Source organism: Canariomyces notabilis (genome assembly GCF_033297395.1).
Source record: "Canariomyces notabilis strain CBS 508.74 unplaced genomic scaffold N656scaffold_5, whole genome shotgun sequence".
Classification (NCBI taxonomy): Eukaryota; Fungi; Ascomycota; class Sordariomycetes; order Sordariales; family Chaetomiaceae; genus Canariomyces; species Canariomyces notabilis.
Window position 1 is genome coordinate 564,346 of NW_027041827.1, and position 27,485 is coordinate 591,830.

Genomic DNA, 27,485 nt, shown 5'->3' on the forward strand with positions numbered 1-27,485 from the left:
GCGCTCCAAGTTCGGAGTTTTCGGGCTACCATTCCTGGTGCCTTTTCTTCCTGTCAAATTGTTGTCTGCATTTGTGTGGGGAGTCAAGCATGACTGCCCTGTATAGTAGTAGGAAAGCAAAACAAAAGGTCACGGGAGGCTTCCTAAAAGGGGCGGAGTTTACAGCACGGCGGGCACTCAACTTGACAGGTCTTTCAGTAATCGTGTTCTTATAAGGGGCTCAGGCGCTCGGGTCATTCCCATAGCGATAGATTGCGATTAATGGCCGTAATGCTGCATGTAAAAGATAACCGCGTGTATGAACTCCATTCGAGAAGGTAATGCAACGTGAGCCGGCCGTCAAGAATGCGGTGGAACTGACCAGGACGATACTTGGTGGTACAGCACAAGTACGACGAATACGGGCGTTTCTCCAGCAATCCCGGGATCGTGGTCAGCGCCGCCGAAGTGCAGCTTGACAGGCAACAAAAACAGAGTTCTCACTGATGCTTATAATCTGCGTTTGTTGGTGATCCTATCTTATGATATTCACACTTCCTGCGTTGTTCAACAATGCTATCCATATGCGATTGGCAGGGAGAGATCTAACTGTCCATTCGAGTCCGCTATCACGGGACCGTCTGGACGAGTAGGTGTCGTAATATCTTCATATGCATGTACTTCTTCAATTACCCAGAGCTGTGACATGTTCAAGTAAAGAGCCATTATCGATGAGTCACTTACCGTCGACACTGCATGTTTGTCGCCGTTTGGGGCTCGCCGAGTCGTCCTTCAATTGCACTAGGACACGCTAAGCAGCAGATCCTACTCTGCCTGCATCTCTGCCATCATGATCCAGTCCCAGCCTAGGCCAGCTCTGTGAAAGCTGTGGTGATTACCTTAAGGAGAGCTAAAATGGGTGAAGCATTTGGAACGTTGAATCACTGTACAATACCATTCGAACGTCTTGCCAGAATGTATTGTACAAATCAATACCTCACCTAGTACGTTACCTGCTTGGTAATCTCCTCGGTCTGCCGTGTAAAGTTAGCATCTGACATCATACCTGGAAGCCACTCACTTCACTTGAAGTTGGAGCTCCCCACATCTGACGAGACTGTAGCTCCGTATTCGTACAACCTTCGTAAACCAGGGGACAAACACCAAACACACCTTTGCCGTCACTTTCCAGATGGAAAATGTGAAGCACCTGCACTGTTTAACACATTAGTAGTACAGTACGGAGTACATACGAAGGAAGCACAGTGCAGGGCACTATCCATAAGCGAGCCGTAAGATACAGTATTATCAATACAGTATCCGTAATTTCAGAGGTACCCGCTTCCAACCCCACTGCATAACCCCACTTACTGACCGCTACCGAAAGAAGGTTGCAGCACAAGCTTGATAAGGGCAGCTGCAGTACCCAGGACTGACCCGCCCATCCAAGTCCAGATGAGAAGGTAAAAATCTCGGCTACTGGAGCTTCTGGACTTTCAAAACGAACCCAAGCGGCCCGCTGCCATTGCTTGAGGAAACCATGGGAGTCTTAAGCTAGTGTACGGTGCTAGTGCATGCAGAATACCCAAGCGATCTGTCCCGGGCGAGGCAGGAACTAATATTCTCAACTTTTGTCCATCCACCGTGTTCTCCGAGTCTTCCAAGACAATAAGAGGCGATCGGCGCGGCATCCTCAAGTCGTGACCTGCCCGCTGAGATAGGCAAGCGAGACTTGCAGCCGCTCCCGGCCTCGCGCCACGACGACGCAGAGGAGATGGGTTTTGCTGCGTGTCCTCGGCCAATATGGCGAACTGATGACTTTACCCATTGTTTCCAGCAAGAGTAAGCAAAAGTTTCGCCTCGGTTGATTTTCGCACAAGCTCAGATACGCTGTGCTGTGGCGTCCTACTCCTGTCCCTTACCCCTCGATGACTCGGTACTCTATGGTCGAATCACTACTAACAGGGCGTGGTGAATGATACAGCTACCTCAAAGTCCTGCTGCCATTGGCTATTATCAGCTTGTCCTTCCTTCAACTCGCGATCCAGAACATCTTGCGCGCCGTCAAGTTAAAGCGAAGTAGAGGGTACGAGCGCATCGGCAATGCTGCAGCTCCGATAGCGCCTCCGAGTCACACGGCGCTGCCTGTCGAGGAAGAACCCGTCGACGAGAGCGACGACGAGGAAGGCCTGACAGTAAACGGTGGCCGTCTGGCCCTGGTGAAAACCACAACAAAAGGCTCAATCGTGCAAGCCGACAGTCCTCCGGGCCAGACCTTGTCCGTCATCGTGGAGGAACTTGCCGTTCTCGGTCTTGTCGCCGTGAACGCCGTCGCGCTGGCGACAGGAGCCTATGGGAAGCAACGGGGAGGCATTGCTGCCATTGCCGGCTTGACCGTCTGGATCTATGTTCTCTCCCTCACCTCGCTCCGCCTTTTCCTGGGGAACACGCAATGGCGCGTGCCACGGATATGGAACCACACGGCTACCATATACAGCTTCCAGTGGCTGTTCACCCTGGTCATATTCCGCTCCGTTCTGGTCCACCCGAGTTCGCAATTGACACAGATGCTGGTTATTATTGAGTTCTCCCTGACATCGCTGCTTTTTGGAATGGCAATATGCACCCGCAAGGGCAACAAAACCATTCTGCTGGAATGGGAGGACGGCATTCAGCCCGCGCGCGAGAACCTGGCTTCGCTTTTCTCGCACTACACCTTCTCATGGGTCGACTCCATTGTATGGGCTGGCTTCAAGGAGCCTCTGGACATCACGAGAGTTTGGAACCTTCTTCCCAAGGACAAGGCCGCTGCCGTCCTGGCCAGCTATCGTCAGTTCAAGAAGACGACCGCTTTGTCTTTCCATCTTGTCAGATACTTCAAGGGCATGCTGGTTGCCCAGGCGATTTGGGCTGTTTTGAGCGGCATTCTTGCCTTCGCCCCAACCCTGCTTCTCAAGGCCATCCTGGAATACGTCGAGGACCCCTCGGCTGCACCAAGGAACGTACTATGGCTCTACGTCATTCTCCTTCCAGTGACGGATATCGCCCGCTCTGTCTGCGATGGTCAAGCTCTGTGGATCGGGAGAAAGATCTGCATCAATATACGGGCCATTTTGGTGGGCGAGATCTATGCCAAAGCCCTCCGCCGCAAAGCCGCCGCCGGCAAAGACACGGTTTTGGGCAGCAAGAAGAATGATACACCAAAAAAGGGCATAATTGCAAGGGCTAAGCGGTTCTTGCGCCTCGAGAAGGATACCAATGCCAACCAGAAGACCACGAATGGGACGGCAGACGGATCAAATGACAAAAAGACGGGCGACTCTGACGAGCAAGCCAATCTTGGCACCATTATCAACCTGATGTCGGTTGATAGCTTTAAGGTTTCTGAGGTGACAGCGTACCTACACTTCCTCGTCGCTTCAGCTCCCACTCAACTGCTTGTTTCCGTCATCTTACTCTATGAGGTGATGGGTCTAAGCGCCATTCCAGGATTCATCGTCATGGCTCTGCTGCTTCCGATCAACATCATCTTCGGCAAAGCTTTCAACTCAAGCCAGAAGCAGATTATGGCTGCTACAGACAAACGGATCCATACGACAAACGAGATCCTGCAGAATATCAGGATCATCAAGTACTTTGCCTGGGAGCATCGGTTTGCCAATCTCGTTGACGAAAAGAGACGAGCAGAACTCAAAGCTCTACGGAAAAGATTCATGATCTGGGCAGCCGCTGTGGCGGTTTGGAACACTGTCCCCATCCTCATCACCTTTTTCTCGTTTCTTATGTACACGGTCGTCGAAAAGAAGCCGTTGTACCCCTCGGTGGCTTTTACGGCCATCTCGCTCTTCATGCTCCTCCGCTACCCTCTCGATCAGCTTGGGGACATGATTGCCCACGTCCAGGAATCCAAGGTGTCGATAGATCGTATCGAGGAGTTCTTGTCCGAGGAAGAGACAGAGAAATTCGAACAACTGGGTACCGACAACATCGACGAGAACGGCAATAAGGTGATTGGGTTCCGGAACGCTACGTTTATTTGGGGCAGCAAAACGACCGTTGCGGATGACGGCTCCATGGCTTTTCGCCTGCTTGATCTCGACATTGACTTCAAACTTGGTAAACTGAATGTCATCACTGGCCCGACAGGTTCCGGTAAAACGTCCATTCTGATGGCGCTCCTTGGCGAGATGACAATCATGAGCGGCCGGGTCTACCTACCAGGTGGTCGCAGCCGTGAAGAGGTGCGCCCTGATCCCGAGACCGGGCTAGCCGAGACGTGTGCATACGTTGCCCAGCAGGCTTGGTTAGTCAATGCCAGCATCAAGGAGAACATCCTCTTCTCTGCGCCCTTCGATGAACAACGATACCGCGACGTTATCGTTGCATGTGCCCTGGAGCGTGACTTGGAGATCCTGGACAACGGTGACGAGACGCTGGTGGGTGAGAAGGGCATCACGCTCTCTGGTGGCCAGAAACAACGCATATCACTGGCTAGAGCAGTTTACTCCAACTCCAAGCATTTACTGCTGGATGACTGCCTCAGCGCCGTCGACGCTCATACGGCCCAGTGGATATTCAGCAACTGCATCATGGGCCCGCTGATGCGGCACCGGACCTGCATTCTGGTGTCGCACAACATCCCGCTCTGCGTGCCCTCGTCAGATTACGTTGTGATGATGGGCAACGGCCGTGTCACCGCCCAAGGTACACCGCAAGAGCTCATCGCGGCCGGGAAATTTGGTGAGGATATCATGCTTCCAAAGTCAATGCCGACGTCGGCGCACATATCCCGCGTGCCCTCTCGCGTACCTTCTAGTGTTGGGGATGAGAGCGGCGGCACTTTGGTCAATGAACCGGACGGCGACCAGCAACAGGCGAAAGCCCAGGTTGCCAAGAAGGAGGTTAGGAAGCAAGACGCGATGGAAGAGGCAAAGGCAACTGGCGCAGTGAAGTGGCCTGTCATGAAGCTCTACCTGCAGTCCATGGGACCATGGTGGTTCTGGGTTGTGGCAGCTTTGGTCTTTGGCGCGCAGCAGTTTTCAGGGGTGGCCACCAACATTTGGATTAGGGAGTGGTCCAACCAATACACTGACGAGGAGACGCTCAAGATCCCGTTCAACATGAATTCCCTGAGCTCCTCGAGCCAGACGATGTCTCCGACCTACTTTGCATCGATCGCGAGCTATGTCAAAGGCGCTGACGCAGCATATTCGACGGCGGGAGCAGCGGAGGTGAACGTCAAGTACTACTTGACGGTTCTGGCCCTCATCGGCATCGCAGGGGCACTATCCGCTCTGGTCAGGGATCTGTGGCTTTTCTTCGGCTCGCTTACTGCCTCCTGGAAACTGCATAGCCGCTTGATGGCCTCGGTCAGCGGGGCCAGATTCAAGTTCTTTGATGTTACACCTCTTGGGCAGATGATGAACCGGTTCAGCAAGGACTTGGAGGCTGTTGACCAGGAAGTGGCTCCCATCGCCATCGGTGTCATGGGGTGTGCTCTGGGAATCGTCGTGACCGTGGTCATCATCGCTTACATCACCCCCATGTTCTTGGTTGCGGGCGTCTTCATCACCCTGGCATATGTCCTTCTTGGACAGTTCTACCTGCATGCATCGCGAGACCTGAAGCGACTAGAATCGGTCGAGCGGAGTCCCCTCTTTCAGCAGTTTGGAGAGACACTGACGGGCGTTACAACCATCCGCGCATACGGCGACGAAAGACGGTTCATTCGAGACAATCTTGCCAGGATCAACAGGCAGCTGCGGCCATTCATCTATCTCTGGGCTGCCAACAGGTGGCTTGCCTTCAGGACCGACCTGCTTGGCGACTGTGTTGCATTCTTTGCTGGCGTATTCGTCACGCTGAGTCTCGGGAAAATCGACCCGGGCTCTGCCGGTGTCTCGCTGAGCTATGCGATTGGTTTCGCGGACAACATCCTCTGGCTGGTTCGCTTGTACGCAATGAACGAGCAGAACATGAACTCGGTTGAGCGAATCAAGGAGTACTTGGATGTCGAGCAGGAGGCGGCGGCAATCGTGGAGAAGAACCGCCCGCCAGAGAACTGGCCGTCGGAGGGTGCAGTGGAGTTTATCAACTACAGCACGCGGTACCGCAAGGAGTTGGATCCCGTTCTGCGCAACCTCACTTTCAAGATTGCGGCTCGCGAAAAGATTGGCATTGTGGGACGGACTGGGGCCGGCAAGAGTTCGCTAACGCTGGCGATTTTCAGGGCGTTGGAAGCCGATGAGGGCAAGATTCTGATTGACGGTGTCGATATTGGCCTAATCGGGCTTCGCGACCTGCGCGAGGCCATCACAATCGTGCCTCAGGATCCCACACTCTTCATGGGCACCATCCGGAGCAACCTTGACCCCTTCAACCTGTACACCGACGAGGAAGTCTTTACAGCCCTTCGCCGGGTCCACCTCCTTCAGGCCGACGAATTCCTGGCCGCCACCAACCCCTCGGTTGTTCCCGAATCGACGACAGCCGCCGATAGCGTCGCTGGAACAACAGCAACAGAGCAGTCGCGGCCGCCCTCGGCCGCTACCAATAAGAACATCTTCATGGACCTCTCCTACCCGGTTACAGAATCGGGCAACAACCTCTCCCAGGGACAGCGTCAGCTGCTGTGCCTGGCGCGCGCTCTCCTCAAGAAGCCGACCGTCCTGGTCATGGACGAGGCCACAGCGTCGATCGACTACGCCACCGATTCGGCCATCCAGGAGACGATCCGCGAGCTGACAAGCACCATCATCACCATTGCCCACCGCCTGCAGACAATCGTCGACTATGACAAGGTGCTGGTCCTGGATAAAGGCCGCATCGTCGAGTACGGCCACCCGTGGGAGCTGCTGAGAAAGCCTAGTAGCGCGGTTGGCAGCTTCAAGGCCATGTGCGAGATGAGCGGCGACTATGCGAGCCTCGCGGCGGCGGCTAAGAAGGCGTATCAGGCGAAGATGTTGGTTGATTTGGATGGTGATGGCGAGGAGCCGGGAAGGGAGGAGAGACGTGATGAGGATGGTGGTAATTGTGGTGCTTCTCGGGCGGCCGATGCATAAGCTAGGTGTTGCCTTGAGTGCTGTTGGATATGTACTGTACGGATGGCAATGGACATTCAATGTGTACATGCACGCTTGCTGTTGATAGTCCTAGGTGGTGGGCAGTGAGGGAGAGGCCGGTTGGAGTTGGGAAGCCGAGTTGGCGTTGAATTGCCGAGTCAGTTCTTGTTTATTTGGCGGCCGGCTGAGATGTATTGTACTGTACATAGATACATAAACGCATACATACATACATACATACAAGTGTTGAGTTGCGTGATGTTAGCTTTGTGATGATTGCTTTGGAAGAGAATCTTGGAGGAGGGGGGTTGTAGAGTACTAAGTGGATGGTACGGGGGTAGGTACCTGTGTAAGTATCCAAACCGGGGGGTTGGAAGGGGCCCTGGACTGTGCCCCATCGCAGTGGCTAGTGAACGTCAACCAAGACAAACAGCAGCGCCGAGCCTAGACTCAGCCAGGCTTGGACTTGGTGCAGCAAAAAAACTTCTCCCTCCGCCCGCCGCCCGTCATGATCGGCGGCTCCGTAGCCTCTGGCTGCCGCTGAGCCGCAACATATTACAGTAAGAAGTTAACGGTCAGGCTCTTTTCGGCTTTTTGCTCACATTTCTGTTTGAACTCAGGCTTTGTGACGATCAGATCGGGCAAACGCCTCTCTGCCCCGCGGCCCCTGCCCCAGCCTGTGGCAACCCCACCAAAAGAGCCCGCGAACGAACCAACCGTGGGCAGCGGGCAGCCTCGCTCACCGCAAAGCCTCTGGCTTATTGCTATTAGGGTGCACCGCGAGGGGAAGAATCGCGGCCTCAGCCTTGGCGTGGGCTTTTGTTGCTGTGTGCTGTTGTCTGAGACACAGCTTTGAGGTTATTTTTTTCGTTTTATCGTTTGGTCTTCTCGCTTTCTCGGGTTGTTCGACACTACCTTACCTAGACAAAGTCTATGCTCCTGCTAGCTTGTTTGGCAATGGTTTCACTGGCAGTATTTATCTGAATTCGAGCCGCCGCTACGTTGTAAAGCAGTTACAGCATCTCAGGTCAGCAAGCGCACTTTTATTGAGGGGCTCTGTCCCTCCCTACCTGTCTGTCGAGTGTTGACTAACACCTCACAGGCATCGCAACTTGCAAGAGACTCGGGATCAAATTCTGTTTCAAACTCAGGAGGGTTGACCGATTCATTATGCATCCATCTCCACCCAGGGAGGAGCTCAGAGAACTGGCGTTCCAGGGATGGGCGTGCCTATTTATTCTCCTGCTTTGCGTCGCTATCCTACTGTTTGTTTTCTGGGGCGATATGCGGTCCTTAAACGGCCGCAACCTGGAGGAGCAAGGTGTGGCGGAACTAGACTTGGAGTCCCAGACAGACAGGAGGGGCCGGCTCGTCACGGAGACCTCACCGCTGCTGTCACACGGCGATTCTGAGCTTACTATGGGGTCTACTGCCGTCGGCTCGCCGAGTTTGACCTCCAAGCGGACCGACAGCGATTTGTCGTCATACTCAGCCGTGACTCCTCAGTCGGACACGTCGCCTTCAACAACATACGGAGGTGTAACGGGAGGAGGCGAGCGGTGACTGACCGGAGCGCGAGATATTGTTTTTGCCTGTATCTTATAGTCCGTATCGTTGGCACCCTGTGCTTAAATGATGGTATTTACGATGCGAAATATCCGCATCTAGTGGAGAATCCCAAAATCTCACTGGGTACATGTATCCATATGGAAGAGCGAACATAAACTATAAGCCAGGCCAGTCTCAAAGTTTAGCTTATTCTTGATACAATACCCAAGTCAAATCAGTCCCTCTCACTACTTATGCTCAAAATGCTGTCGCAATATAACACTCCAATACCTTTCCAACCCTCAATTCTGAACCACACTGACATATCAGTACTTATCAACCCCCAAACAGAATACATAATCCACCGTCTTGTCTTGTCCCAAATCTCCCTTGCGGATGAACTGATCCCGTACCTTATTTTCCCATTCAATATTCCTCCAGCTTCGACCCACGCACCACCACAGGTCTCCGGAACCCCGTCAGCCACACCCCCAGCGCCTGGGTCCCCAAGAGAACCCCAACCAAAAGTCCCGAGACAGCGTAGACATAGACAGGTATTGACGATAACGTGGCGGTTGCGTATGGCTCGCCCGGTTGGCTCATGCTTGCTGCCGCGCTCTCCTATGCCGGCAGTGGAGAATGGAGACGGTGTTTGAACTCTGTCTTCGACTGTCCAAGCCTTCAAGGTCTAACAGACTTCTTCAGTCACGCTTGCGTTTGATGATTCCCTCGTAAGAAGTTTGCGATGGGCTTAGCTGGGTAAATGTAATCGCAGATTTTGCAGCGTGGATTCTTCTTGCGCGATCTTGGCCGTACAACGGTACAACTTGCTGCGGACTGACACGGCGTTGGGCGGGACAGTTTTGATTTTGTGTGTATTCTCAATTCTCGCTCATAAAAAGGCCAGGTTGGTAGTGTGGAAGCTTTAATAAATAGGTTGGATGATGCTTGCTCGACTGTGCCCCCTGTGCCTCTTTGAGTGGCCCGGGGACCTACCCGCTTTGTTTAAGTTGTTGGTCACAAAAGGGGGCGACTAGCCGACGTCTCACCGGGTAAGGGAGGCTGCAGACTCACCATAGCCATAGCCTTCCTCCCACAGAGATTTTTGAGTAGTCTAATGTGCCAGGCATATCTTGTGTGCAAAGACTGATAACGATTTCAAAGGCCTACTACTAGTGGAGATACCTTTCAACAATATGGAGCATCATAGAATTGCGCTCAATAATAGGCACCTAGACACATCTACTGAGACGGAAGAATTTGTGTAGTGATACATACATTTGGGGAAAATTGGAGTGGATTCGTTGTTGAAGCCGAAAACATCCCTCTGACTTTCTAGTTGGCTCCCTCACAACTTCACAAGATAGAACAACGGCGTCGATGACGCGATTTTTTCCCTGAACGTGAAATATTTGGCATGGTTCTTTCAGGTTCGGTGAAGTAAAGGTTCGCTGTGATGTGGTGGTGGTGGTTGAAAACAACTGGAAGCTGCTGATGGAGTGTCCCACCACTTGCTGCCCAAATGTGTCCAGCCCCGTTACTGACTAGGCCAGTGACAGTCCCGCCAATTGGCTGCGGTACGTCGTATTCATCCGCTTCTATTGGTGCGTCCTCGGCCGAGACAATAGGGTCTATTGCTGGTGGCTCCATGCTCTGAGTGTGCTGGTCATTCAAATGGGGAAAGAGATGCGTCGGTCTTGGGGGATGAACGAGGATGTGCTCCATGCCGGGAGTCCTGGACCCTTCGGGATAGTTGAATGCCGGCCAGCACCGAACGAGCCACCACACTTCAGTCCAGCAGACCGCATGATGTGAGTCAACCGTCTCAATCAGCCTTTGTGCGTGTATGTCCGCCTCTGTATTGGTTGGCGGGCCGGCTCCGAGTAGTTCGCGTCCAGCATCCCTCAAGTGCTTCGTCCACGACAGCGCAGCATACCGCACAAGCTTGAAGTTCCGTACACGCTCGCGCACCTTACTCTCCCACTGTTCCCTGCAGTTCGGGTCAAATGAAGCACCAGAGTCGGAAAATGGCGCCATAGCAAGGTAGGACATGCAGAGGTTGCCTAGGAGCAAGTGCGACTCTTGAGGCGGCAGGTGAAATTGGCCGTGGTTGGGAATTTCTACCCGTTCATCCAAGCCTTTGATACGAGACGCTGTGTAGGTGAGGTACAGTGCGAGGCTGCTGTGAACCAGTTCGACCTCGTCGCGACAGAAGCGGACAAGCTGGCCGCAAAGACCGATCACAGTAGGCCGGACCATGCGAGGCTGGATGATGTATAAGCTGCCAAAAGTTGACTCATGCACTGGCGTATTTGGGTAATCCTCCCGGTACTTGGCCAGCGCTAAGCCGATACCGAGTTCATCGGTACTGAGCTTCTCGTGCCGGAAGGCAATCCACAGCAGAATATGGCGGACTCGAGCAGTCTCTTTCGGCAGCCGGACCTTGATTCTTCCAAGAATATTATCGTATAATTCAGCCATCCTGCCTGGCAGGCCGTTGATGTGCTCTTCCACGTCCCTAATAGTAAAAAAGGAGAGCTTCAGGTCGTGGGTCACCACCGCCGCCCAGAGGTACACGCCCTCAGCGCGCTCTTGGATCCTTTTGCTGGCAGTTTTCCGCGATTGGTCATCGAGGACGGGTATGTCCAGCAACTGATACACTGTGCTATATATGTCTTGGGAGACGTCCCTCTGTGTGATGCTATACCTCCGGAACTTCCAGGGATCGTCTTCAAGGTCAATGGTGCCCGGGTTTGACACGATCAAGAGGCGCAGATTCCGTTTGTCCTTCGGTTCAATCTTGCTGAAACATTGCAGAAACAATTCCTGTTCCTTGTCTTCAAGATTGTCGAAGCCATCGACGAGCACGATTGTTCGCAGCCCCTTAACATTCACCCCGTACTGGACCATCTCCGGCCAGACGTCTTGAAGGGACCCCAGCGTCTTTCTGTCGGTTTTATACCTCCGCAATAGGAAAGTGTCGATCAAGTCTGGGTGTGCCTGGGCGAGCTGGCGGGCGGTAGAGGAGAGGACGGCGTCACAGTCGACCCGTGTAGGGGTACTAGTTCCATCCACGAAGCATTGGAGCACCAGCGTGGTTTTATCGCGGCGCACCTGGCCAAGGATATGCCTCGCCAGGAAAGTCTTGCCGCATGCCTTGTCACCAGTGACCCAGAGTTTAGTATAGTCGGGATGGCCGTCCCAGTCGAGCCATCGCTTGTATTCTTCCCGCTCATCAATCCACTGGCATGTGTTGGCGGACGGTTTGAACTTGCGATAATGCTCACGGAGCTTGTTTGGATCGAGCAAGCTCAACACTTTGCAATGTATGTCGGTAAGGCCTTGAATTGGCAAGAAACAAATTAGTATCACACTAAGACCATACGAGAATCTCCGGGGAAACTGTGAATCATTGCATACGTCTCGCCCTGCTCGATCCTGTTGCAAGCCATCTGAGATTGATGCCAACCGTCCGGAAACCCGACTTCCCCTCCTCATCCGCCGGAAATTTACAGATCGAAATGTGATTCCCGCTTAGACTGTAGTTCCGCTCCTCGTGGTCTTGGAGATAACCGGTGTTACGGTCAACGATGGTTCTCTTTTCATGTATCCGGTCAGTCAGTCACTTCAAGTTGTGTCCCAGCGAGTACAGCGACTGGAGCGTTTCAGGGGCTCGGGCATCAAACGCACCAAACTCCCGCGTATCTCACTCGCGTCATCTTCGACAAAACTGACAATACCCAGGTCACTCCTGAGAAGTGGCTTGAACTCCTCGGTCACGTTTGACAGGACTTCGTAGTTCCTTCCAATATCCTCTAGCATTTCGGGCGTGGGGCCTTGATTGCCAGGAGGGCCGGTGCAGCTAAGAACGTCAGACACAAAGTCCAGCCAGTGGTGCTGCTCTCCATAATGAGGAGTCGAGAAAAACATCTGGAGAAAAGAGCGTCAGCGGGAATGGTTCAAGCCTATGGAAGCGTGTACAAGAACAATGAACATCTTACAACGCCAAGAATTGACCTGGCAATCGATTCAAAAGCTGGGTCGTTGAAAGCGAAGCGGATTGCCTAAACCGAGTAAGTATTGAGTCCCACCATCAGCCACCGTAGAACTCAGTTGAAGCTCGCAGGGATGCCTTCTTACCTGTTTGATAATCACACCACCCAGGCTGTGGCCAATGAATATCAGAGGCCGAGCCGAGAGGTTCTGCTCCTCGCGCAGGTCAAGAAGCCCGCTGAGGAGCTTCTTCGCGTTATTTCGCACCACCCTAAAAAAGCCGTTGATGGTTGAATTGTAGGACCAGGAAAGGACACGAGCCTCGGGTATGTATTGAGGCACGAAATCCTGATGGCTGGGCCAGAGTGTGCCGTCCTCTGCCTGCCATGTCATCTGGTAGTCGCCCCCAAGGCCATGGACAAGGATAACGCTATAATAAGGAGTCAGCATTTGACGTTGCTTAGCTTAGGAGGCATGACTTTGTCCGTCTGGGTCTGTGGATAAGTACGGCTGGGGGAGATGTACTCAATGCTTGAGCTGTCTGGCGCGTCGCCCACAGGGTAGAGTCGATGGAATTTCGGCATCTAGATCGATTGTAATTGATCCTGCTTCTACTGCTTCTGAGCCTATGAGAACAGAATCTCGTCTCGAGGCACTGGTATCAAGAGGTGATTTCGCTGATAGCTGCAGAGTATTTAGGTCTTGGGGGGATGAAGATTGACGACTGGCGAATTATGCATATCGTATCCGGGCGAATATACCTACCTGAGGCTGCTAAGGTGTGGGCCATATATGCATGGTCATCCAATGCTAGGTTTGATTGTATGTATGAACATACAGCACGGCATTCCGTTCACCACCACTAAATGTTATGTATCTTAGTCCGACCTGCCTCTTACCGCCAGCAAAACAGAGAACACCATCAACTGATTGGAGGTGGCTTGCGCCACAGTATACCTCAGCAAAACGTTCAGGCAGCTGAGGCAGGAGCGAACAGCGCCACCTCACTCCAGGCTGTCAGTGTCGATGGCTTGCCAGCCAAGAAGTACCTAGCTCGAGTCTCGACTGAGGCAAGTGCCCGGGCTTCCTGAAATGGAGGCCCGGCACGCAGGCAATGCACGCCAACCGCGCTGATCTGATGCCCAATGCCGACCCAAAATGCAGGCCATGCGGGTCCAGTTTGTCGGGCCGTTGCGACTCCTACACCGGGATACTGCCCCGAAACCTGCCTCAGGTTGGCTCTTCAGCCCTCCAGAGTTCACGGAAGTAGCATGGTAGGCCAGTCAGCCTGTAGTCATAATCCTCGAATTGGATTCTATCGTATATCTATAAAATCTGGAACGTTCTCTCCTTTGAGCTTAGGTTTTTTTCGTTTACGCGCCTTGTCTTCTTCCCGCTCGCACGACAATCACAGAGAATTTCAGCCCAGCTCCTCCGGTCTTGAAAGCTGTCGTTGCTGCTACTATGTCCCAACAACCAATGCTCCCGGCCGGTAACCCTAATGATGAGAGCGAGAGCGCACCCGCACTGACCGATGACCAGCGCCGCCCACCCATCCCCCAGATCGGGGGGGATTGGCTCGGAGACACGGGCAATGATGACAGCGAGGTGATGAAGAGGGCCCAGAAAGTCACCAAGAACGTTTGGAAAGAGAGGCATGATGAAAAGAAAGCTCTTTCTCAGCGCCTGGAGCAAGATCTGAGAAAGGCAAAAGATGATGCGGCATATTGGAAGCGGCGGTTCAATGAAGCAGAGCTCAAAGAGCAACAAATGGAGCAAAAGCTCGAGCAGATGAAGCGGGATCTCGACAAGGCAGCCGCTGACACGCTTGAGCAAAAGAACAAGGCGTGGAACTTAGACTACAAAGTCAGGGATCTGCAAGACCACGTGGAGAGACTCAACGATCGCTTGCAGAAGGGTTACTTCGTTGTGTACGACGATGGAGATGAGGATGAGGATGATGATGATTTGGATCCCGACAATCCTCAGGCCGCTCGCTCATCGGCGGCATCATCTCAGAAGGCACAGCCCAAGCATTTGAGGCGCTGAATCAGAAAGGGGAGGCTTGGATAATTGCTTCGTGACTTAGGGCGGATCGGACTATAATTCCCACCTTTGGCTGTATAACCCGAAAGGCGCCCAACTTCATGGCCATCACCTTGGACTTTGGTGAAATAAGATCCTGTGCCTCTTCAAAAAAACCGCGCTATGTAGATAGACACTCAGACACGAGATACTTCAGTTGCCATGTGGCATCAGACGAACGGTTCGCCGTTCGTCAGGAGGCTGAGGAGAGCTTGGGACGGCAAACTCCTCGAGTCCTAGGTTGGGCTTGCTCTTAGCCTCATGGTGCCCAACCTTTGTTCCCTTGAGAGAAAAAAGATGTCGACACAGAATTCAGGAAAAAAGGAAAGCAGAAACGGTTTAGGTTATCAGACTGCTATTTCTGCGGAGCGCGATAGCCGTGCTTTGAGCGGCACATGCACGCACCCGTGACTTGAGCCTTTGGGCATTCACACGTTCAGGTTTTTTTTGTGGCTCATGCGCTGCATGTATGGCTGTTATGCAGGTGCCCAATTCGAGCTTTCCATTCTCGAACTGGGCTACCGGAAAACAGGTCGGGGTGTGTATTCAAACCCAAGGCGAACGGTCAGTGAGTACTTCGATGGTCCAGATGACTCAATACAGTGAGTTGGGTACACTCGAACGACGGGATTTCGATGCTCCTTGAACCCTGACTTGAACTGAGCCTCAACTCTTTGCCTAGGTATCAGAGGCCTCAATGAGGACGAGCATATATATCATGCTGAAAGTCTGGGCACATGCGTCCTTTGGCAGAGACCTTGCCTGCTTTCAGTCGACGCCAACAGCTCCCTGGTCTTCACTGCCCATACACTCAGCATCATTTTGAACCAGTCATCCTAAACCACCAAAGGGTTTCTCACAACCGACGAATCACATATTACTACTTAGCTGTACGTGATTTCTTGGACCCCGATCAGAATCATCCACGCCGATCCCACTAACCTAAGGTAGCATATATCCTGCAGCCGGAAGCACATCTGCGCTGTCTCACTGCACGCGAAGAGTCAAAGACTGTTCCTTTGAGACGCAACAATGCCCGGTCTTGACAACCACAACACATCAGGCCCATCTGGCCGCACCAATCCCAATGGAAACAGGTCCGCATCCTCCAAGCCACAGAAAGGGCCTTCCCAACTACCCCAGTCGCCCGGATGGGAGCATACCCCACCCAAGCCCAGCCCCTTGTCCAACCCTCAACAGGGAGAGGTCAAGGACTCGGAATCACGCAATGCCTTGATTACCAGCAACGGTCAGAGTAATGGACTCAACGGCAAGAAGCAGAACGGCTTGGGAAACGGCTCCGCGGCTCTTGGAGCCCTTCAGCTCACTAAGGGCTCCCTTCCCGAGTTGCCGCCCCAGGACGACAAAGAAAAGCGCTTGCAGCCCCTGATGAACGAGCTTACCATGTTAGACAAGCGGATCGACCCAAACCTTGATATCTTTCAGCAGGCACGGTTAATGAAGGAGAAGCGCAAGCAGGCCGAGGCTGAACGCAATGCTTCGCTCGAAAAGGACAAGCAAGCGCTGGCGGCCGAGGTTCAGAAGCTCAAAACGGATCTTCAGAAGCTGGGCGGTGACAACCAGGGCTTGCAGAACCAGATTGCCAATACGAAGGCAGACAACCAGAAGCTAACGGAATCGATCACGACTCTGAGCAATGAGAAGCAGCAGCTTCTTGCCGAGATTGCAAATCTCAAGAATGAAAAGCAGGGATTGGGCGCTGACAACAAGGCTCTCACTGGGGAGAATGACAAGCTGAAGAGTGAAAAGGAGTCGCTTCTAAAGCAGATCCACAGCTTGTCAGCGGATCTGAATGAGGCCCTCCACACTAGAGACCAGGACGTCAATAATATCCATGGTTGGAAACAGCGGTATGACGATCTGGTCGCGGCGCTAGGCGAGCCCGGGAAGCTGGTCGTCGAGATGCGGAAGCGCCACGAGGCCATCATCGCCAATTTGTTGAGTCTGCTTGAAGACTGAGTTAGGAAACAATGTTACTGCGACTGGAAAGTGCCCGGTGTTTGAAATGCAGGTGGAAAGTCCCTTGTTCGGTGATTCAATTGTTTGCTTTTGAATGGTGGAGCGAGCCTGGTTTCTTCACTTCATGCTGTTGCTGTCACTCAAAGTCTGATGATTCTGATCAATGGGAGAACATTTCTTCATGCCTTGCAGTTCTCAATCTGAGTCTTCAAGATGTGTTGTGAGATACCTGAAGCTTAATACTGTTGCAATCAGAACCATCATGTTTGACTCGACACTGTACCTCTACCGTATTTCGAAGTGACTTCAATGTTATATGCCATGATCAAATTCGGTCGACTATCGTCAACCGCAGAAAGCTCGAAAGAGCAGATGGGCATATCACGGTTCATCCTTTCCCAGGGAAGGGCCCCCTGGCGTTGCTGAAATCATGAGAGATGCTGATCGGGTAAGCTGAGTAGCTCGGGAACAGGTCTTTAACAGAGATCCGGAGTTCTCCCTAATATGATCATGTCGCCTCTGGAGTTGGGGAGCCTTGACACATCGGGGAGATGCGTCTTATGCATCTCCAGACGGCATCAAACCGCCTGTCCTCCCTGTCAAACTTGCACATGGATGAGTGGTTGCCGCCTATCATACAAGCTTCTTCATGTGCCAGCTCCATGATAGCAGAGTATCTTTCTACAATCTTGTGCAAGAGCGTTAACTTGTCACGTTGCCATAGATAAAACAGCGGTTACATTCAGTCACACCGGGCTGTAAGACTCACCACACTTCCTAGCCCATTGATCCTGTCCTCCTCTATGAAACTGACAATGGCATATTTGGTGGCAATGGACCGGAAGTCTTCGGAGAGATCCATGAGATCTTTCGAGTTTGGCCTCAGCAAGTTGAGGAAGGATATCTTTGGCCGGGTACCAAAGGCCGCCGACTTGATGCCAACAATGAGACTCGCCCATTTGGCAGCATTTGCGCCCCGATGGGGAGTCCCAAAGAAAACAATGCCCTTGGTACAGTCAGCAATCCCACCATACATGTTTCTCTCGTTGTTGGCAATGCGAAGAGCCTTGTTGGATTCCAGCGACGTTAGCAGGGCGAAGCCAATATCATCAGGAACCATCGGTACTGATATCTAACTAGGGTCTTCGAACCTGTTTGATGATAATCCCGCCCAAGCTATGCGCAACAAAGATAATGTCACGGCGCTCGCTATCGCCCTCATCCTCGCGCTTATCTCGCAACAGAGAGAGCAGCATTCGGGCATTCTCCCTGACTCCGGCAACAGACGTGTTGGCGAGGATATCCGCACTGTACCCGAAGGACATGACCCGGATTCTGGGGAGTTTCCATGGCAGGAGCTCATGGAGCCACGTGGTTGGCCTGCCCGTGGTCGGGGATACACTCGTCCAAGTCTGGAGGTAATCCCCATTCAGACCATGCACAGCGACCACACTAACCGCCAGACAACATCAAGCCCAGATCGCTCATTAGCCGCATGACGGGAAGCCAGGAAAAGAGGATTCACTCTTGACTCACTCTAATAGCGGTGTCCCGTGGCGCTCATACCAGCTGGCATCGGGCATCGGGAGGACAAAGAGCCCAAGGTTCTGCTTGGTGTACTGCCGGTGGGATGCTGGAGACATTGTCATTAAGCTGGAGCCCGATGCGGCTCTTGAAGCTTAAGAGAAGGGGAGAGCAGGACATTGGGTGGAAAAGAGATGGAGCTAGGAATCAGATTCTGTAGCAACAAACTGAATTGCCATACTTACTGTAGGTCCCCAGATGGGACCTGCGTACTTGAACCTCATTATTGTATTATGGTATGCTGATAGTATGATCAGTTTAGGGCGGTCGGTACATGTAGGAAAGGATTGGCGTCGAGGAGTTGCAGTCGGGTACCAATGCTCGCGTCCCTCCAATAGGTCCCAAGCCGCAGCCCAATTTTGTTTTCAAGGCGATCGACCTTGAGATGCGGTAGCGGCTGATGCCCGCCGGCCCGAACATGCCTAGGTAGACATTCGCCCAAGTGTTGCAGGTATGCACGTTAGGTGCCTAGGTACCTTTGGTAAGGGACTTGTATTGATAAGGCAAGCCTCAAGGAACAGTCCGCTACACACTACACACCTGTTGGGCATGCAAGGCCGGGTTGAAACGCACTTGTTCCGTAGGTGTGCTCTTTCTCAGTGTCAGCTGGAAGTTTCGAGCAATAATCTGAACTCAGAGCAGCTCTCTTACAGGTTTTCTCCGGTTCGAGGGGTGCACAGTAATATACTACGAACCCGGACCGTCAGGCTTCTCAACCATCACCGTCATTATCACAGGATCGCTGGGGTTCTGATCCTGGTCTTGAAGACTCCGAGTCCAGAATTCGCAACTAAAGTGTATCAGTATCCCGTCCAATCCCTGCCAATATGCCGTCGGAAAGGAGAAGCCTGGTCATCGAGACCATTTACGATCCCGAAGAGGCTGGCAAGGGACCAGCAACGCTAGAGTGAGTTGCGTCAGTTAACCATGCCATCTCACGGTAGTGTACCAGCTCGGACAGCTTACCCCTCCAAGCCTTGTTCTCATTCACGGTCTCGACGGTGATCGCATCAACACCTGGACACACCCGAAAACGAAGGTGTTCTGGCCTAGGGACTTGCTGCCTAAGAAGCAGCCACGGACTCGCGTCCTGTCTTTTGGCTACAATGCCGATATCTTGGGAAACACCTCCATTGCGGGCATCCGTGGAAATGCGAGGGCACTGCTGGCCCGGCTCAAGGACGAGCGCGAAGATGATGAGGCCGAGGTGCGGCCGCTTGTGTTCGTCGCGCACAGTCTGGGTGCTATCATCGTAAAACAGGTAAGAGGCTTGATGTCCAACTGACCGGTGGGAAGCTGGAATACTGGTACCTTATGTATCAACCGGACCTGACGTGTTGCTCTCTCCTCTCCTCTTGATGGAAAAGGCGCTGCGGTTTGCAGCAAACGAAGCAGAATACCACCAGCTCGCGGCCGCTACTCGTGGACTTGTAAGAGACAGCTTGAAAGATATTGCCCATTGCTGAACTAACCGCTCTCATCTCTTCCTCGCCCAACCGCAACAGCTATTCTACGGCGCCCCGCATCACGGCGCAGACCAGGACCGATGGCTGGCCATCTCCAAGTCCTTTGGCCGTCTCGTACCCTGCTTGCCGGGACTGAGCAAAAGCAATAGCAACAACGTGTCGCCGCTCGTCGAGTCGCTAGCGCGCAGCTCGCGCGACATTGCCGACATATGCGAAGATTTTCGGCAGCTGGCGCAGCGCTTCGCCGTCATCAGCTTCTATGAGACGCGCGCCTGGCCGGGCACCAAGGAGCCCATCGTCGACAAGCTGAGCTCCGTCATGAACATCGCCCATGAGGATCAGGTTCCGCTCGAAGCCGACCATCTGCAGTTGGTCCGCTTTGAGGACGAGAACGACGACGCGTTCAGGCTGACTTATAAGCGTATTGCGCGCGCGGCGAAAGGGGTGCCAGGGTATGAGCCTCGGTTTGGGTATGGGGCGGCTGCTGGCGGGAGAAATGTGATCAACCAGTATGTTTGGGTCGGTGGTGCGCCGGGAAGTGGCAAACGTGTTTGAGGTGGGATTCCAGGTATGATGTGCCATGTGTTGCAGGAAGGATCTTGCGCGATTTTGGTTCCTGTGCAATTTGAGCACCCACAGCAGATAGCAGCTGGAGTTTGTCAAGTACCTTGGGTAGTACTGTATAGAGTACTACCCCTAAATGTGAGTTCAAGAATGATCGAAAACAACTAAGATCGTGAGGGAAACAGGGTGCGCCGTTATCGAAATTGATTCGGAGTCCAACTCTGAAAACCACCCAGACTCCCGTCTCTCGCGGAGGCCATTAGAGACAACGTGATATGACGTGGCTCAGGGCCGCTGAAGAGTTGAATCCCCCTTGTGGGTTTTCCGCATTCCTCACCACCAGTGAGCCTGCTCGTCCTCAGTCACTGCAGTACATCATCTGAGCCTCAAAGTGGATGTCCGTAATGATCCTTGATGTCCGTATCATGTATGGGATCTTGTTATGACTACGCCAGGGCAGTCCGCCCCTCCGTACGCGTTGGGTTTCTCGATGCTCACTCGGACGGTACTGAAATGAAGGTGCAGGATGAGACACTTTGCCACGGCCGAGGCAAGAGCCTCAAGTGTGAGGTAGCTCGACTCCTCGACAAGCTGAAGGAGGCCAAACATGAGAATGCGAGATGCAGGTGAAACGCCGGGAAGGGTTAACGAACCTGAATAACGGGCGTAAAGTCCTTTTGGTAATCCGTCTTCTCAGGCAGAACCCAGCCGTAAAGATCCAGGTTCAAGACGACCACCTGCTTTTCCTTCCGCTCGTGCTCGTTGACACCCAAAATGCAGGCGACACGGAGATTATGCACGTGAAGCACCTTTGATTGCACTGACTTGACTCCTTCTTCACCAGTCGTCATCTCAAGGTCCATGGAGACACCGCCCTGTTCTCCTTCTGCAGCCTGCATAATGGCCTTGGGAAGTCTCACGGTAGCCCTGACCGTCTTGCCGCCGCCGGTCTCCAAGGCAATACGGGCTGTTGCTTCGGCGAAAGCGTCTAGCGTGGCATACGACGTTGTTCCCAGATCGCTGCCATCAATGGCCTTGTAGACAGTGCCATAGTTGACAGTCATGGCCACGTCATCCGTTTGCCCGGCCAGATCAACGTCGGTGGGTAGAGACAGGGAAATCAGCGCCGGCTGCGCCTTGTCCCTGTGCCAGCAATCAAGCCCTATCTTGGCACTGAGGCGGATATTTCGCAAGAAAACGTAGTCTGCCATGGTTGCCGATTGTTGGGTGTAATGAAGTTGAAGGGATGATTGAAGTTGAAGTTCAGTGCGGGGTGGAAGGTGGCAACCGGAAAATTTACTCACTGAGTCACTAGTAGTGGGCGTGCTATAAAGGTGCCACTAAACACTGTTACACATCGACACACCGACACTCTGGCACCGCCATGGAATCCAAGCTGACCACTTATGTTGGCCAAAGAAGAACAGAAAATAGCTCTTCAATGGGCTTTGGAAGCAATCCTTGAGTATTTCGCCATAGTTGGCTTGTTTAGATAACCCATGATCCATCCCTGCAATCGACAGATTAGGGTTAGGGTCAGGGGCCTGGATACCACTAGTAGGTCACTACACCCCGGGCCCGTCGTTGAGTCGACGTTAAGTTTGCACCTATGGACAGTTACTGGACAGTTACTACAATACAGTACCTAGCTATGTAGGTAGGTATGTACGGTAGCGGGTAGGTATGGGCCATGGTAGGTTTTCAGATGACCAACGTCAAGGGCAAGACAAAGGGGTACTTACCTACTTGGACATCACTCTAAGGCAATTTATCAAAGAAAGAACACATAAACTGAGTCATAAGTGATCCGAGGCTGCAATCAAATGAGATGAAGACAACTCTTGTCTCCGGTGGACAGGTATGTACTGATTAGTAGGTGCTTGCACCTATACTCTTATCATTATGATCTAGTGAAAGCAGCCGTACCAAGACCAGCCAGTATTGCCGCCCTTTGGGTATCGTACAAGCCCACTATTTCCCAGACATAGCCACCGCCCTGAATTCGAATCGTAGGAGCCCTCGCTCATGCACCCTCCTTAAAGGTCATGGCGGGAGCCTTCTCTCTTACCAAGATGGGAACCAGCAAGGTAAACAGCAGCGAAAAGCCAAAGGCCATCCACTGCAGAACCTGGAGCGTGGTACCGGACTTGATCAGAACCGACGCATTCTTCATGCCCGCCGAGGCAAACTCGAGCGCGTCGGCAGACTGGTCCGTTGCCAGCGCGGCGGCAAACACGAGGCCGGTCGACAAGAACAGAGAGCCGTACGTGACGCGGCGGATGATGGCGCTGCGGCGGGGGTGGTCGAAGCTGCCCTTTTTGACGTCAAACTTGTAGACCAACAGAGAGCCGACGCCGATGAGGAAGAGCAGGCCCGACATGGCGAGAACGGACATGAAACTCTGTGACTGGAGGTTGAGCGCAGTGTTGATCAGGTCGGCCACGTCGACATCACTCGAGGTCGCGTTGGACGACGAGTTCTTATTGACCGTCTCAGGGAACAGGTTGGGCGTCAACTCCTCGACGGAGCGACCCGAGGCTGACTGGCAGCGCGTGCCATCCTCATCGATGCCGCAGATTCCATAGTAGCCGATGCGCACCTGGACCGGGGTCTCGGTGGCATTGCCGGTGTTGGACTTCAACGAGACGAGGTAGATGTTGGGGATCGCAGGCGATGTTGAGACACATCCAGTAAGAGAGAGTGCCTCGAACACGATAATCGGGAGGATCAGCAGGTAGGGAGCATAGCGGATGGCCGCCGATGAAGCTGGCGACATGTTAGCAGACCGCCCAAGAGCATCAATCTGAGACTTGAGCTTACGCGCAAAGTACATCTTTGCCAGCTTTGCGAGAACCATCTTGATGGATTTGATGTCGCTGGTTGAAACTTCGAATTACTTGGAAATGGAAGTATGGAAGTCGATTGAGGAATCAAGTGGCCAGTAAAGGAGTGAGGAGCAGATTTGGGAGCTGTAATGTCGAGACACCCAGGACCGGTACTGATGAGACAGTTGAGACTTAAACCGTTGGCCAGCAACAAAGACACAATAGATCCGCAGACGCCAACCCAATGCCGGGAGTGAACAAAGGGAAGAAAGAGAATCAGAGAAAATGATCCTCAAGATGGACAAAAAGAAACCGAAACAATGCAGAATGACACGCCGAGAGTGGGACAACTCGCCCAGTCATCTCGGAGAAAATGCGATTTATATACATTTCTATCATGTTCCGGAACCACAGTCGACTCATCCGTGATTGCTCTGCCTGATGGCATTTGTCGCAACGCAGTCGCATTTCACGTTATTCACAAGTGTAACGATTTGCTGTGAGTGCTCCATTATTTTTCTGCGTGGTTTGAGGAAGCGCCAGCAGCGGGTAGGTCGCGGCACCAGATCGCCTGCAATCGACGAAACAAGCGACCTTTGTGCAAGATCCGTCCTCCACTTGAGCGTCTAACGAACAAGCTGCCGTCACCAGTCAACCCTTGGAAGATCTTCCTGAAGCGCCCTATTTTTAGGTGTTTAGCGGCTTGGCATTGTCGATTAGCGCCATTGTCCACTTGCCCAAAAGAGGAAGATGACCATGTCATTGTCCAATCACAGTGCCCGTGCTTGAAACCGTTGGAAGTGAGCAGGACGGGTTTTACGGTTTTACCCGTCGACGTCGACCTTCAACGTCAAGCGCTCTATACGTAGGAGGCCAGGAATCGGCCGGACAGAACACCCACTGTCTTATTCTCTTCCCTTCTGGACTCAGCATCTTGGCGTGTGGGCTCTGGCTAGCTTAGCTAGAATCTCTTGGAATATTGAACGCGCGTCATGCAGCCTCTGAGTCTGGGGTAGACCGTACACGTAGTCCACCCATATTGTGCCCCCCCTCTCCAGCCGGCTGGTTCGCAACGTGGTTCGCATCGAGGTCCGCATGGCATCTGCGAACCATCTCTAGGGTACCGCACCCTCGATCAAGAGACACGAACTAGTGAAAATTCTGGGGGTGTGGCGACCGGGAACGCAGGGTGCCAGGGGTCACCGCAAGACTTGAAGCGCCAGGATGCCTTGCCATGGGAAAAGAAAGCCTTACCATATGCAACCATAAATCACAATTCGCAACTTTAGAGATGCCTGATTCCTGCCCGGTTTCGGACTCGTCATGCAGCTACCAGTAGCGATGGAGGCTGCCATTGTGTCGTTTGGAATTTGGGGAATGGAAATGCCGAAACCAAGGTTGGTAGATTCCACGGCTGGCTAAAATGGTCCTGCGATTGATTATCATTACTTTACTCCTAATTGTTGGTTTCCATATCCAAGATCCCATCCACGCCCTCTAATCTAATGCACTCCGGAGTAGCCTGCCAGAAGCTAGACTGGTACCAGCACATAACAATCAACCATACTCTGTTTACCCCTTAGCACAAACCACCTGCAAAAGTGACCTGCTGGATGACAATGACTGCCTCAAAGCCCTCATAACCGTCTCTTACACGCGTCATGACATTCTCCCATCCTGCCCCTCTGCCAGTGACAGTTCCAGCAAGAGCAAGTGGGTTTTATGATGCTCCCTCATGTTGTCTCTCCGGTTGTAGCTCTTTGGGCAACTGGGGCACCGAAATCGCTCACCCGCACCTAGTTGGTTGGTCTTCCTCCGATGCTTGTCGGTCTTTTTGTGTTTCTCTAGCTTTTTGCGCTGATCTGGCCCCTTGGCTGGGAAAAAATTGCATGGTCCACAGCCCATCAACTCCCTTTGAGCTCGCTTCAGACGTGATGGTGTTTTGTTACGAGCCGCCACTCTTTGCTGGCTTGGAAGGTCTGATGCAGCATGAGTCGCGGAGGGGGTGGATGTTCCCTCAGGCACTACACCCGGATCTTCGCCCGGTAGAACCACGTCGAGGACAGTGCTGGCTGTCGAGTTCCACGAGTTCTGCCGCACCTCGACGCCACGCTGTTGCAGATCATGTCCGTGCTGTGCGCTCCGGGCTTGAAATTGTGCCCTCATAAAGATGAGGGAGAGAATGGTGGGTCGTCTCTCCTCAAGGCCTGGGGTTAGGTGCCAGAGGTTGCCAGTCTCAGAGCCTATCTGGCTATGGAGTGCTATGGACTGTAAGCTATCGAAACAGGTCGGATCGGAGTGCAGGGTGACGGCATACCGTAGAGAAATTCCCCGGATATAGTCAAAAAGGACTGAGGCGGGTCAGACTCGCCATTTCCGTTGACAAAATTTTCTATTTCTTGCTGGAGCGTGCGACAGGAATCGAGAAGGATTTTCCCCCTCTCAGCAGCCATGGATAGGACTAAATGGGCGAAGCACAATCTTGAATGGGCCGAACCACCCGCCTGTCCCTGTCGGATTCTTTCCAGTTCGTCGATCCCAGCCAAGAGAGCGTCTTCGTCCGACACCTCGAGCAGCCACCCCATGCCCGCGCTACCCCAGATCGGGGTCCTGCGCAGTTTGGAAAAGATACTACTAAGATTCTCCAGGTCGATAGAATGGCTTGTGCTGCTGATAGACAGGTCCGGAACCTGTGACAACATGTTTCCCGTGACTTGACTTGCGCTTTCGTCACATGGTATCCGTAATTCCCTTTCCCCTACTAAAGGGTTTGATGGCGAGGAAATAGGGTACGGTACAAAGTCTGGGAGAGCCTTCCCCTGTGTCAACTGTGGTGTGGCCTTTGCGACTTCTGCGAGCTCGGCTGCCGGCAGCCATAAGCCTGTTTCTGGCGCAATTGGGGGAATGCTGCCGGGGAGTTCCGCGACAGTCGTTGTTGAATCCCAGGAGCCCGGTTGCGCCACGACACGATGGCTATCCCAAGGAGCTATGCTGCCGTCACCTTGACCATATTCGACAGGAGACTCAGTCGTGCAATCGGCGAAGAGAGGAACGCGGCAATCCACCACAGTGGGAGATGTAGACAAGTCCGTGGAACCGCTGGATACTGATGTCTGCGGCGAGACAAAAGAGTGGTTGTCTCGGGTTGATACAATCGACTCGCTTACGAGCGAGACGCCAGTGGGTGACCGGGGAGACGGGCTCGCCGTATATTGGGGGGTCATCGGTTGCATATGGTGAAATGGTTGACCAGGCAGTTCAAAGATGGGGCGAGCCTGTTCTGAAGTTTGAAAAGAAGCGGCGGGATAAGACATGGTAACACCAGCGTGACAGCCTGTAGAGACCGGCGCATATGAAGCGGACGGGCAGGAATAAGCAGCCCACCGCCTCGGGTAGAAGGCGGTCCAGCGTTGGGCGGCCAATTCATATTGTCGATGGTCGTTGCCAAAAAGCTCAACAGGGTGCTGTAAGAGTTCAAGTTCATGAGCCCGTCGAATGTCGTCATCCTCTTCGGCATAAGCTTCTCCGGGCCACTCAGGTGTCCCTTCTTGATTATTTCCAGGGGTAGGCTGGGACTTCCTTCGCGACCCCATTGACAATGCTCGCTTCAAGAAGGACTTGGTTCGGCACCAAGTGCTTTGTCCACAACGGCATTCTGACCGCTTGCAGTAGTCATTCATCCTAGATTCAAGAGTGGCGAAGCGCTCTTTGCACAGAATAGCGTGCTGGCAGTCACAAGTGAGGCAATCGGAAAGGCTGCAGTTTGTCAGAATCAAGGCATGCCAGTCAAGTCTCACGCGGACATACTAAGGGTGCTGTGGATGATCAACGGCCCAGAGTGGATAGGATGGTGAGCCGATGGAAGATGGAATTTCCCAATCGTCACGCAGCTGTAACCCATCTGGAACAGCTGGAGGAGAGGGAACGGGATAGTTGTGAGGGTATGACATACTGGAGGTAGCCGTGATTGCTCTAGAGCACAATTGTCTTCAAAGTCAAGCACAAAAGCAGAGGAAGGGAAGAACCGGTGGTGGCGAAGTGTGGAAATAGGTGCAATTTGTGTCCCCATAAGAGACATCCCATGGCCTTAATCCGACATGTTGGATTAGCTTGTCCGTCAATCGGCTGTAGGTACTGAAACCCAGGACCTATGAGGTGCGTGTCGAGGTCCAACCTAGGTTGGTGCTGTGAATTTCCAATTTCCATAACACGACTAATAGACCGGAGAACGCGGGGCAAGGCCATCACCACAATCCGACGAACAACCATTCAGACTTTCTGAGCATGCAGCTGGTCGTATCGGAATGTCTTCGGCGAGTGGTGGTTCCCCGAGGTCCCATTGGGCCTTCCAGTCCATCTTTGCAAGATACATGACGGGTCGTTCTTCGGGGTCACCGGTC

At 53.0% G+C, this 27,485-nt stretch overlaps 11 protein-coding genes across 11 annotated transcripts; 5 read left to right on the forward strand and 6 right to left on the reverse strand.

Annotated features, from left to right (window-relative positions):
• The first annotated feature begins 1,410 nt into the window (after positions 1-1,410).
• Positions 1,411-7,271, forward strand: N656DRAFT_727442 (P-loop containing nucleoside triphosphate hydrolase protein). Its single transcript, XM_064812586.1, has 2 exons — positions 1,411-1,821; positions 1,964-7,271. The coding sequence occupies exons 1-2, from the start codon at positions 1,754-1,756 to the stop codon at positions 7,038-7,040; spliced, it is 5,145 nt and encodes a 1,714-aa protein (XP_064672199.1). The 5' UTR covers positions 1,411-1,753; the 3' UTR covers positions 7,041-7,271.
• Positions 7,272-8,072: 801 nt separating this feature from the next.
• Positions 8,073-8,761, forward strand: N656DRAFT_539000 (uncharacterized protein). Its single transcript, XM_064809995.1, has one exon. The coding sequence runs from the start codon at positions 8,211-8,213 to the stop codon at positions 8,601-8,603; it is 393 nt and encodes a 130-aa protein (XP_064672200.1). The 5' UTR covers positions 8,073-8,210; the 3' UTR covers positions 8,604-8,761.
• N656DRAFT_776803 (uncharacterized protein) lies at positions 8,654-9,530 on the reverse strand. The gene has a single exon (XM_064814709.1). It carries the CDS (start codon positions 9,189-9,191, stop codon positions 9,015-9,017), a length of 177 nt encoding a protein of 58 aa, XP_064672201.1. The 5' UTR covers positions 9,192-9,530; the 3' UTR covers positions 8,654-9,014.
• A 144-nt stretch (positions 9,531-9,674) lies between these two features.
• On the reverse strand, positions 9,675-13,283 carry N656DRAFT_827621 (uncharacterized protein). Its single transcript, XM_064818512.1, has 6 exons — positions 13,107-13,283; positions 12,729-13,011; positions 12,590-12,652; positions 12,279-12,518; positions 12,009-12,186; positions 9,675-11,929 (listed from the first exon to the last, which is right to left on the reverse strand). The coding sequence occupies exons 1-6, from the start codon at positions 13,163-13,165 to the stop codon at positions 9,945-9,947; spliced, it is 2,808 nt and encodes a 935-aa protein (XP_064672202.1). The 5' UTR covers positions 13,166-13,283; the 3' UTR covers positions 9,675-9,944.
• Positions 13,284-13,794: 511 nt separating this feature from the next.
• Positions 13,795-14,809, forward strand: N656DRAFT_776805 (uncharacterized protein). Its single transcript, XM_064814710.1, has one exon. It carries the CDS (start codon positions 14,046-14,048, stop codon positions 14,628-14,630), a length of 585 nt encoding a protein of 194 aa, XP_064672203.1. The 5' UTR covers positions 13,795-14,045; the 3' UTR covers positions 14,631-14,809.
• A 421-nt stretch (positions 14,810-15,230) lies between these two features.
• On the forward strand, positions 15,231-16,897 carry N656DRAFT_776807 (uncharacterized protein). The gene is made up of 3 exons (XM_064814711.1): positions 15,231-15,268; positions 15,349-15,556; positions 15,618-16,897. Exon 3 carries the CDS (start codon positions 15,699-15,701, stop codon positions 16,644-16,646), a length of 948 nt encoding a protein of 315 aa, XP_064672204.1. The 5' UTR covers positions 15,231-15,268; positions 15,349-15,556; positions 15,618-15,698; the 3' UTR covers positions 16,647-16,897.
• On the reverse strand, positions 16,864-18,489 carry N656DRAFT_538869 (uncharacterized protein). The gene is made up of 4 exons (XM_064809994.1): positions 18,183-18,489; positions 17,798-18,098; positions 17,416-17,712; positions 16,864-17,334 (listed from the first exon to the last, which is right to left on the reverse strand). The coding sequence occupies exons 1-4, from the start codon at positions 18,293-18,295 to the stop codon at positions 17,155-17,157; spliced, it is 891 nt and encodes a 296-aa protein (XP_064672205.1). The 5' UTR covers positions 18,296-18,489; the 3' UTR covers positions 16,864-17,154.
• A 568-nt stretch (positions 18,490-19,057) lies between these two features.
• Positions 19,058-20,251, forward strand: N656DRAFT_796275 (uncharacterized protein; the record flags this gene model as incomplete). Its single annotated transcript, XM_064817506.1, has 4 exons — positions 19,058-19,137; positions 19,206-19,491; positions 19,598-19,660; positions 19,736-20,251. The coding sequence occupies 4 exons, from the start codon at positions 19,058-19,060 to the stop codon at positions 20,249-20,251; spliced, it is 945 nt and encodes a 314-aa protein (XP_064672206.1).
• A 432-nt stretch (positions 20,252-20,683) lies between these two features.
• On the reverse strand, positions 20,684-21,471 carry N656DRAFT_766821 (tetrahydrobiopterin biosynthesis enzymes-like protein; the record flags this gene model as incomplete). The annotated part of the gene is made up of 2 exons (XM_064813507.1): positions 20,684-20,851; positions 20,914-21,471. 2 exons carry the CDS (start codon positions 21,469-21,471, stop codon positions 20,684-20,686), a joined length of 726 nt encoding a protein of 241 aa, XP_064672207.1.
• An 812-nt stretch (positions 21,472-22,283) lies between these two features.
• N656DRAFT_766822 (uncharacterized protein) lies at positions 22,284-23,117 on the reverse strand (the record flags this gene model as incomplete). Its single annotated transcript, XM_064813508.1, has 2 exons — positions 22,284-23,026; positions 23,081-23,117. 2 exons carry the CDS (start codon positions 23,115-23,117, stop codon positions 22,284-22,286), a joined length of 780 nt encoding a protein of 259 aa, XP_064672208.1.
• Positions 23,118-24,580: 1,463 nt separating this feature from the next.
• N656DRAFT_776812 (uncharacterized protein) lies at positions 24,581-26,841 on the reverse strand. The gene is made up of 2 exons (XM_064814712.1): positions 25,403-26,841; positions 24,581-25,346 (listed from the first exon to the last, which is right to left on the reverse strand). Exons 1-2 carry the CDS (start codon positions 26,763-26,765, stop codon positions 24,745-24,747), a joined length of 1,965 nt encoding a protein of 654 aa, XP_064672209.1. The 5' UTR covers positions 26,766-26,841; the 3' UTR covers positions 24,581-24,744.
• Between the last annotated feature and the right edge of the window lie 644 nt (positions 26,842-27,485).

Bases quoted from the DNA above. Each gene is read 5' to 3' on its own strand.
- N656DRAFT_727442 (XM_064812586.1), top strand. From the start codon at position 1,754: ATGGGTTTTGCTGCGTGTCCTCGGCCAATATGGCGAACTGATGACTTT. The intron at 1,822-1,963 runs GTAAGCAAAAGT...TGAATGATACAG, and splicing joins ACCCATTGTTTCCAGCAAGA to CTACCTCAAAGTCCTGCTGC.
- N656DRAFT_539000 (XM_064809995.1), top strand. From the start codon at position 8,211: ATGCATCCATCTCCACCCAGGGAGGAGCTCAGAGAACTGGCGTTCCAG.
- N656DRAFT_776803 (XM_064814709.1), bottom strand. From the start codon at position 9,191: ATGAGCCAACCGGGCGAGCCATACGCAACCGCCACGTTATCGTCAATA.
- N656DRAFT_827621 (XM_064818512.1), bottom strand. From the start codon at position 13,165: ATGCCGAAATTCCATCGACTCTACCCTGTGGGCGACGCGCCAGACAGC. The intron at 12,653-12,728 runs GTAAGAAGGCAT...TACTCGGTTTAG, and splicing joins GTGGTGTGATTATCAAACAG to GCAATCCGCTTCGCTTTCAA. The intron at 12,519-12,589 runs GTAAGATGTTCA...TCTTTTCTCCAG, and splicing joins CCAGGTCAATTCTTGGCGTT to ATGTTTTTCTCGACTCCTCA.
- N656DRAFT_776805 (XM_064814710.1), top strand. From the start codon at position 14,046: ATGTCCCAACAACCAATGCTCCCGGCCGGTAACCCTAATGATGAGAGC.
- N656DRAFT_776807 (XM_064814711.1), top strand. From the start codon at position 15,699: ATGCCCGGTCTTGACAACCACAACACATCAGGCCCATCTGGCCGCACC.
- N656DRAFT_538869 (XM_064809994.1), bottom strand. From the start codon at position 18,295: ATGACAATGTCTCCAGCATCCCACCGGCAGTACACCAAGCAGAACCTT. The intron at 18,099-18,182 runs GTGAGTCAAGAG...TCTGGCGGTTAG, and splicing joins CACGGGACACCGCTATTAGA to TGTGGTCGCTGTGCATGGTC. The intron at 17,335-17,415 runs GTGAGTCTTACA...CTCTTGCACAAG, and splicing joins TCAATGGGCTAGGAAGTGTG to ATTGTAGAAAGATACTCTGC.
- N656DRAFT_776812 (XM_064814712.1), bottom strand. From the start codon at position 26,765: ATGAATGACTACTGCAAGCGGTCAGAATGCCGTTGTGGACAAAGCACT. The intron at 25,347-25,402 runs GTATGCCGTCAC...TACAGTCCATAG, and splicing joins ATCCGGGGAATTTCTCTACG to CACTCCATAGCCAGATAGGC.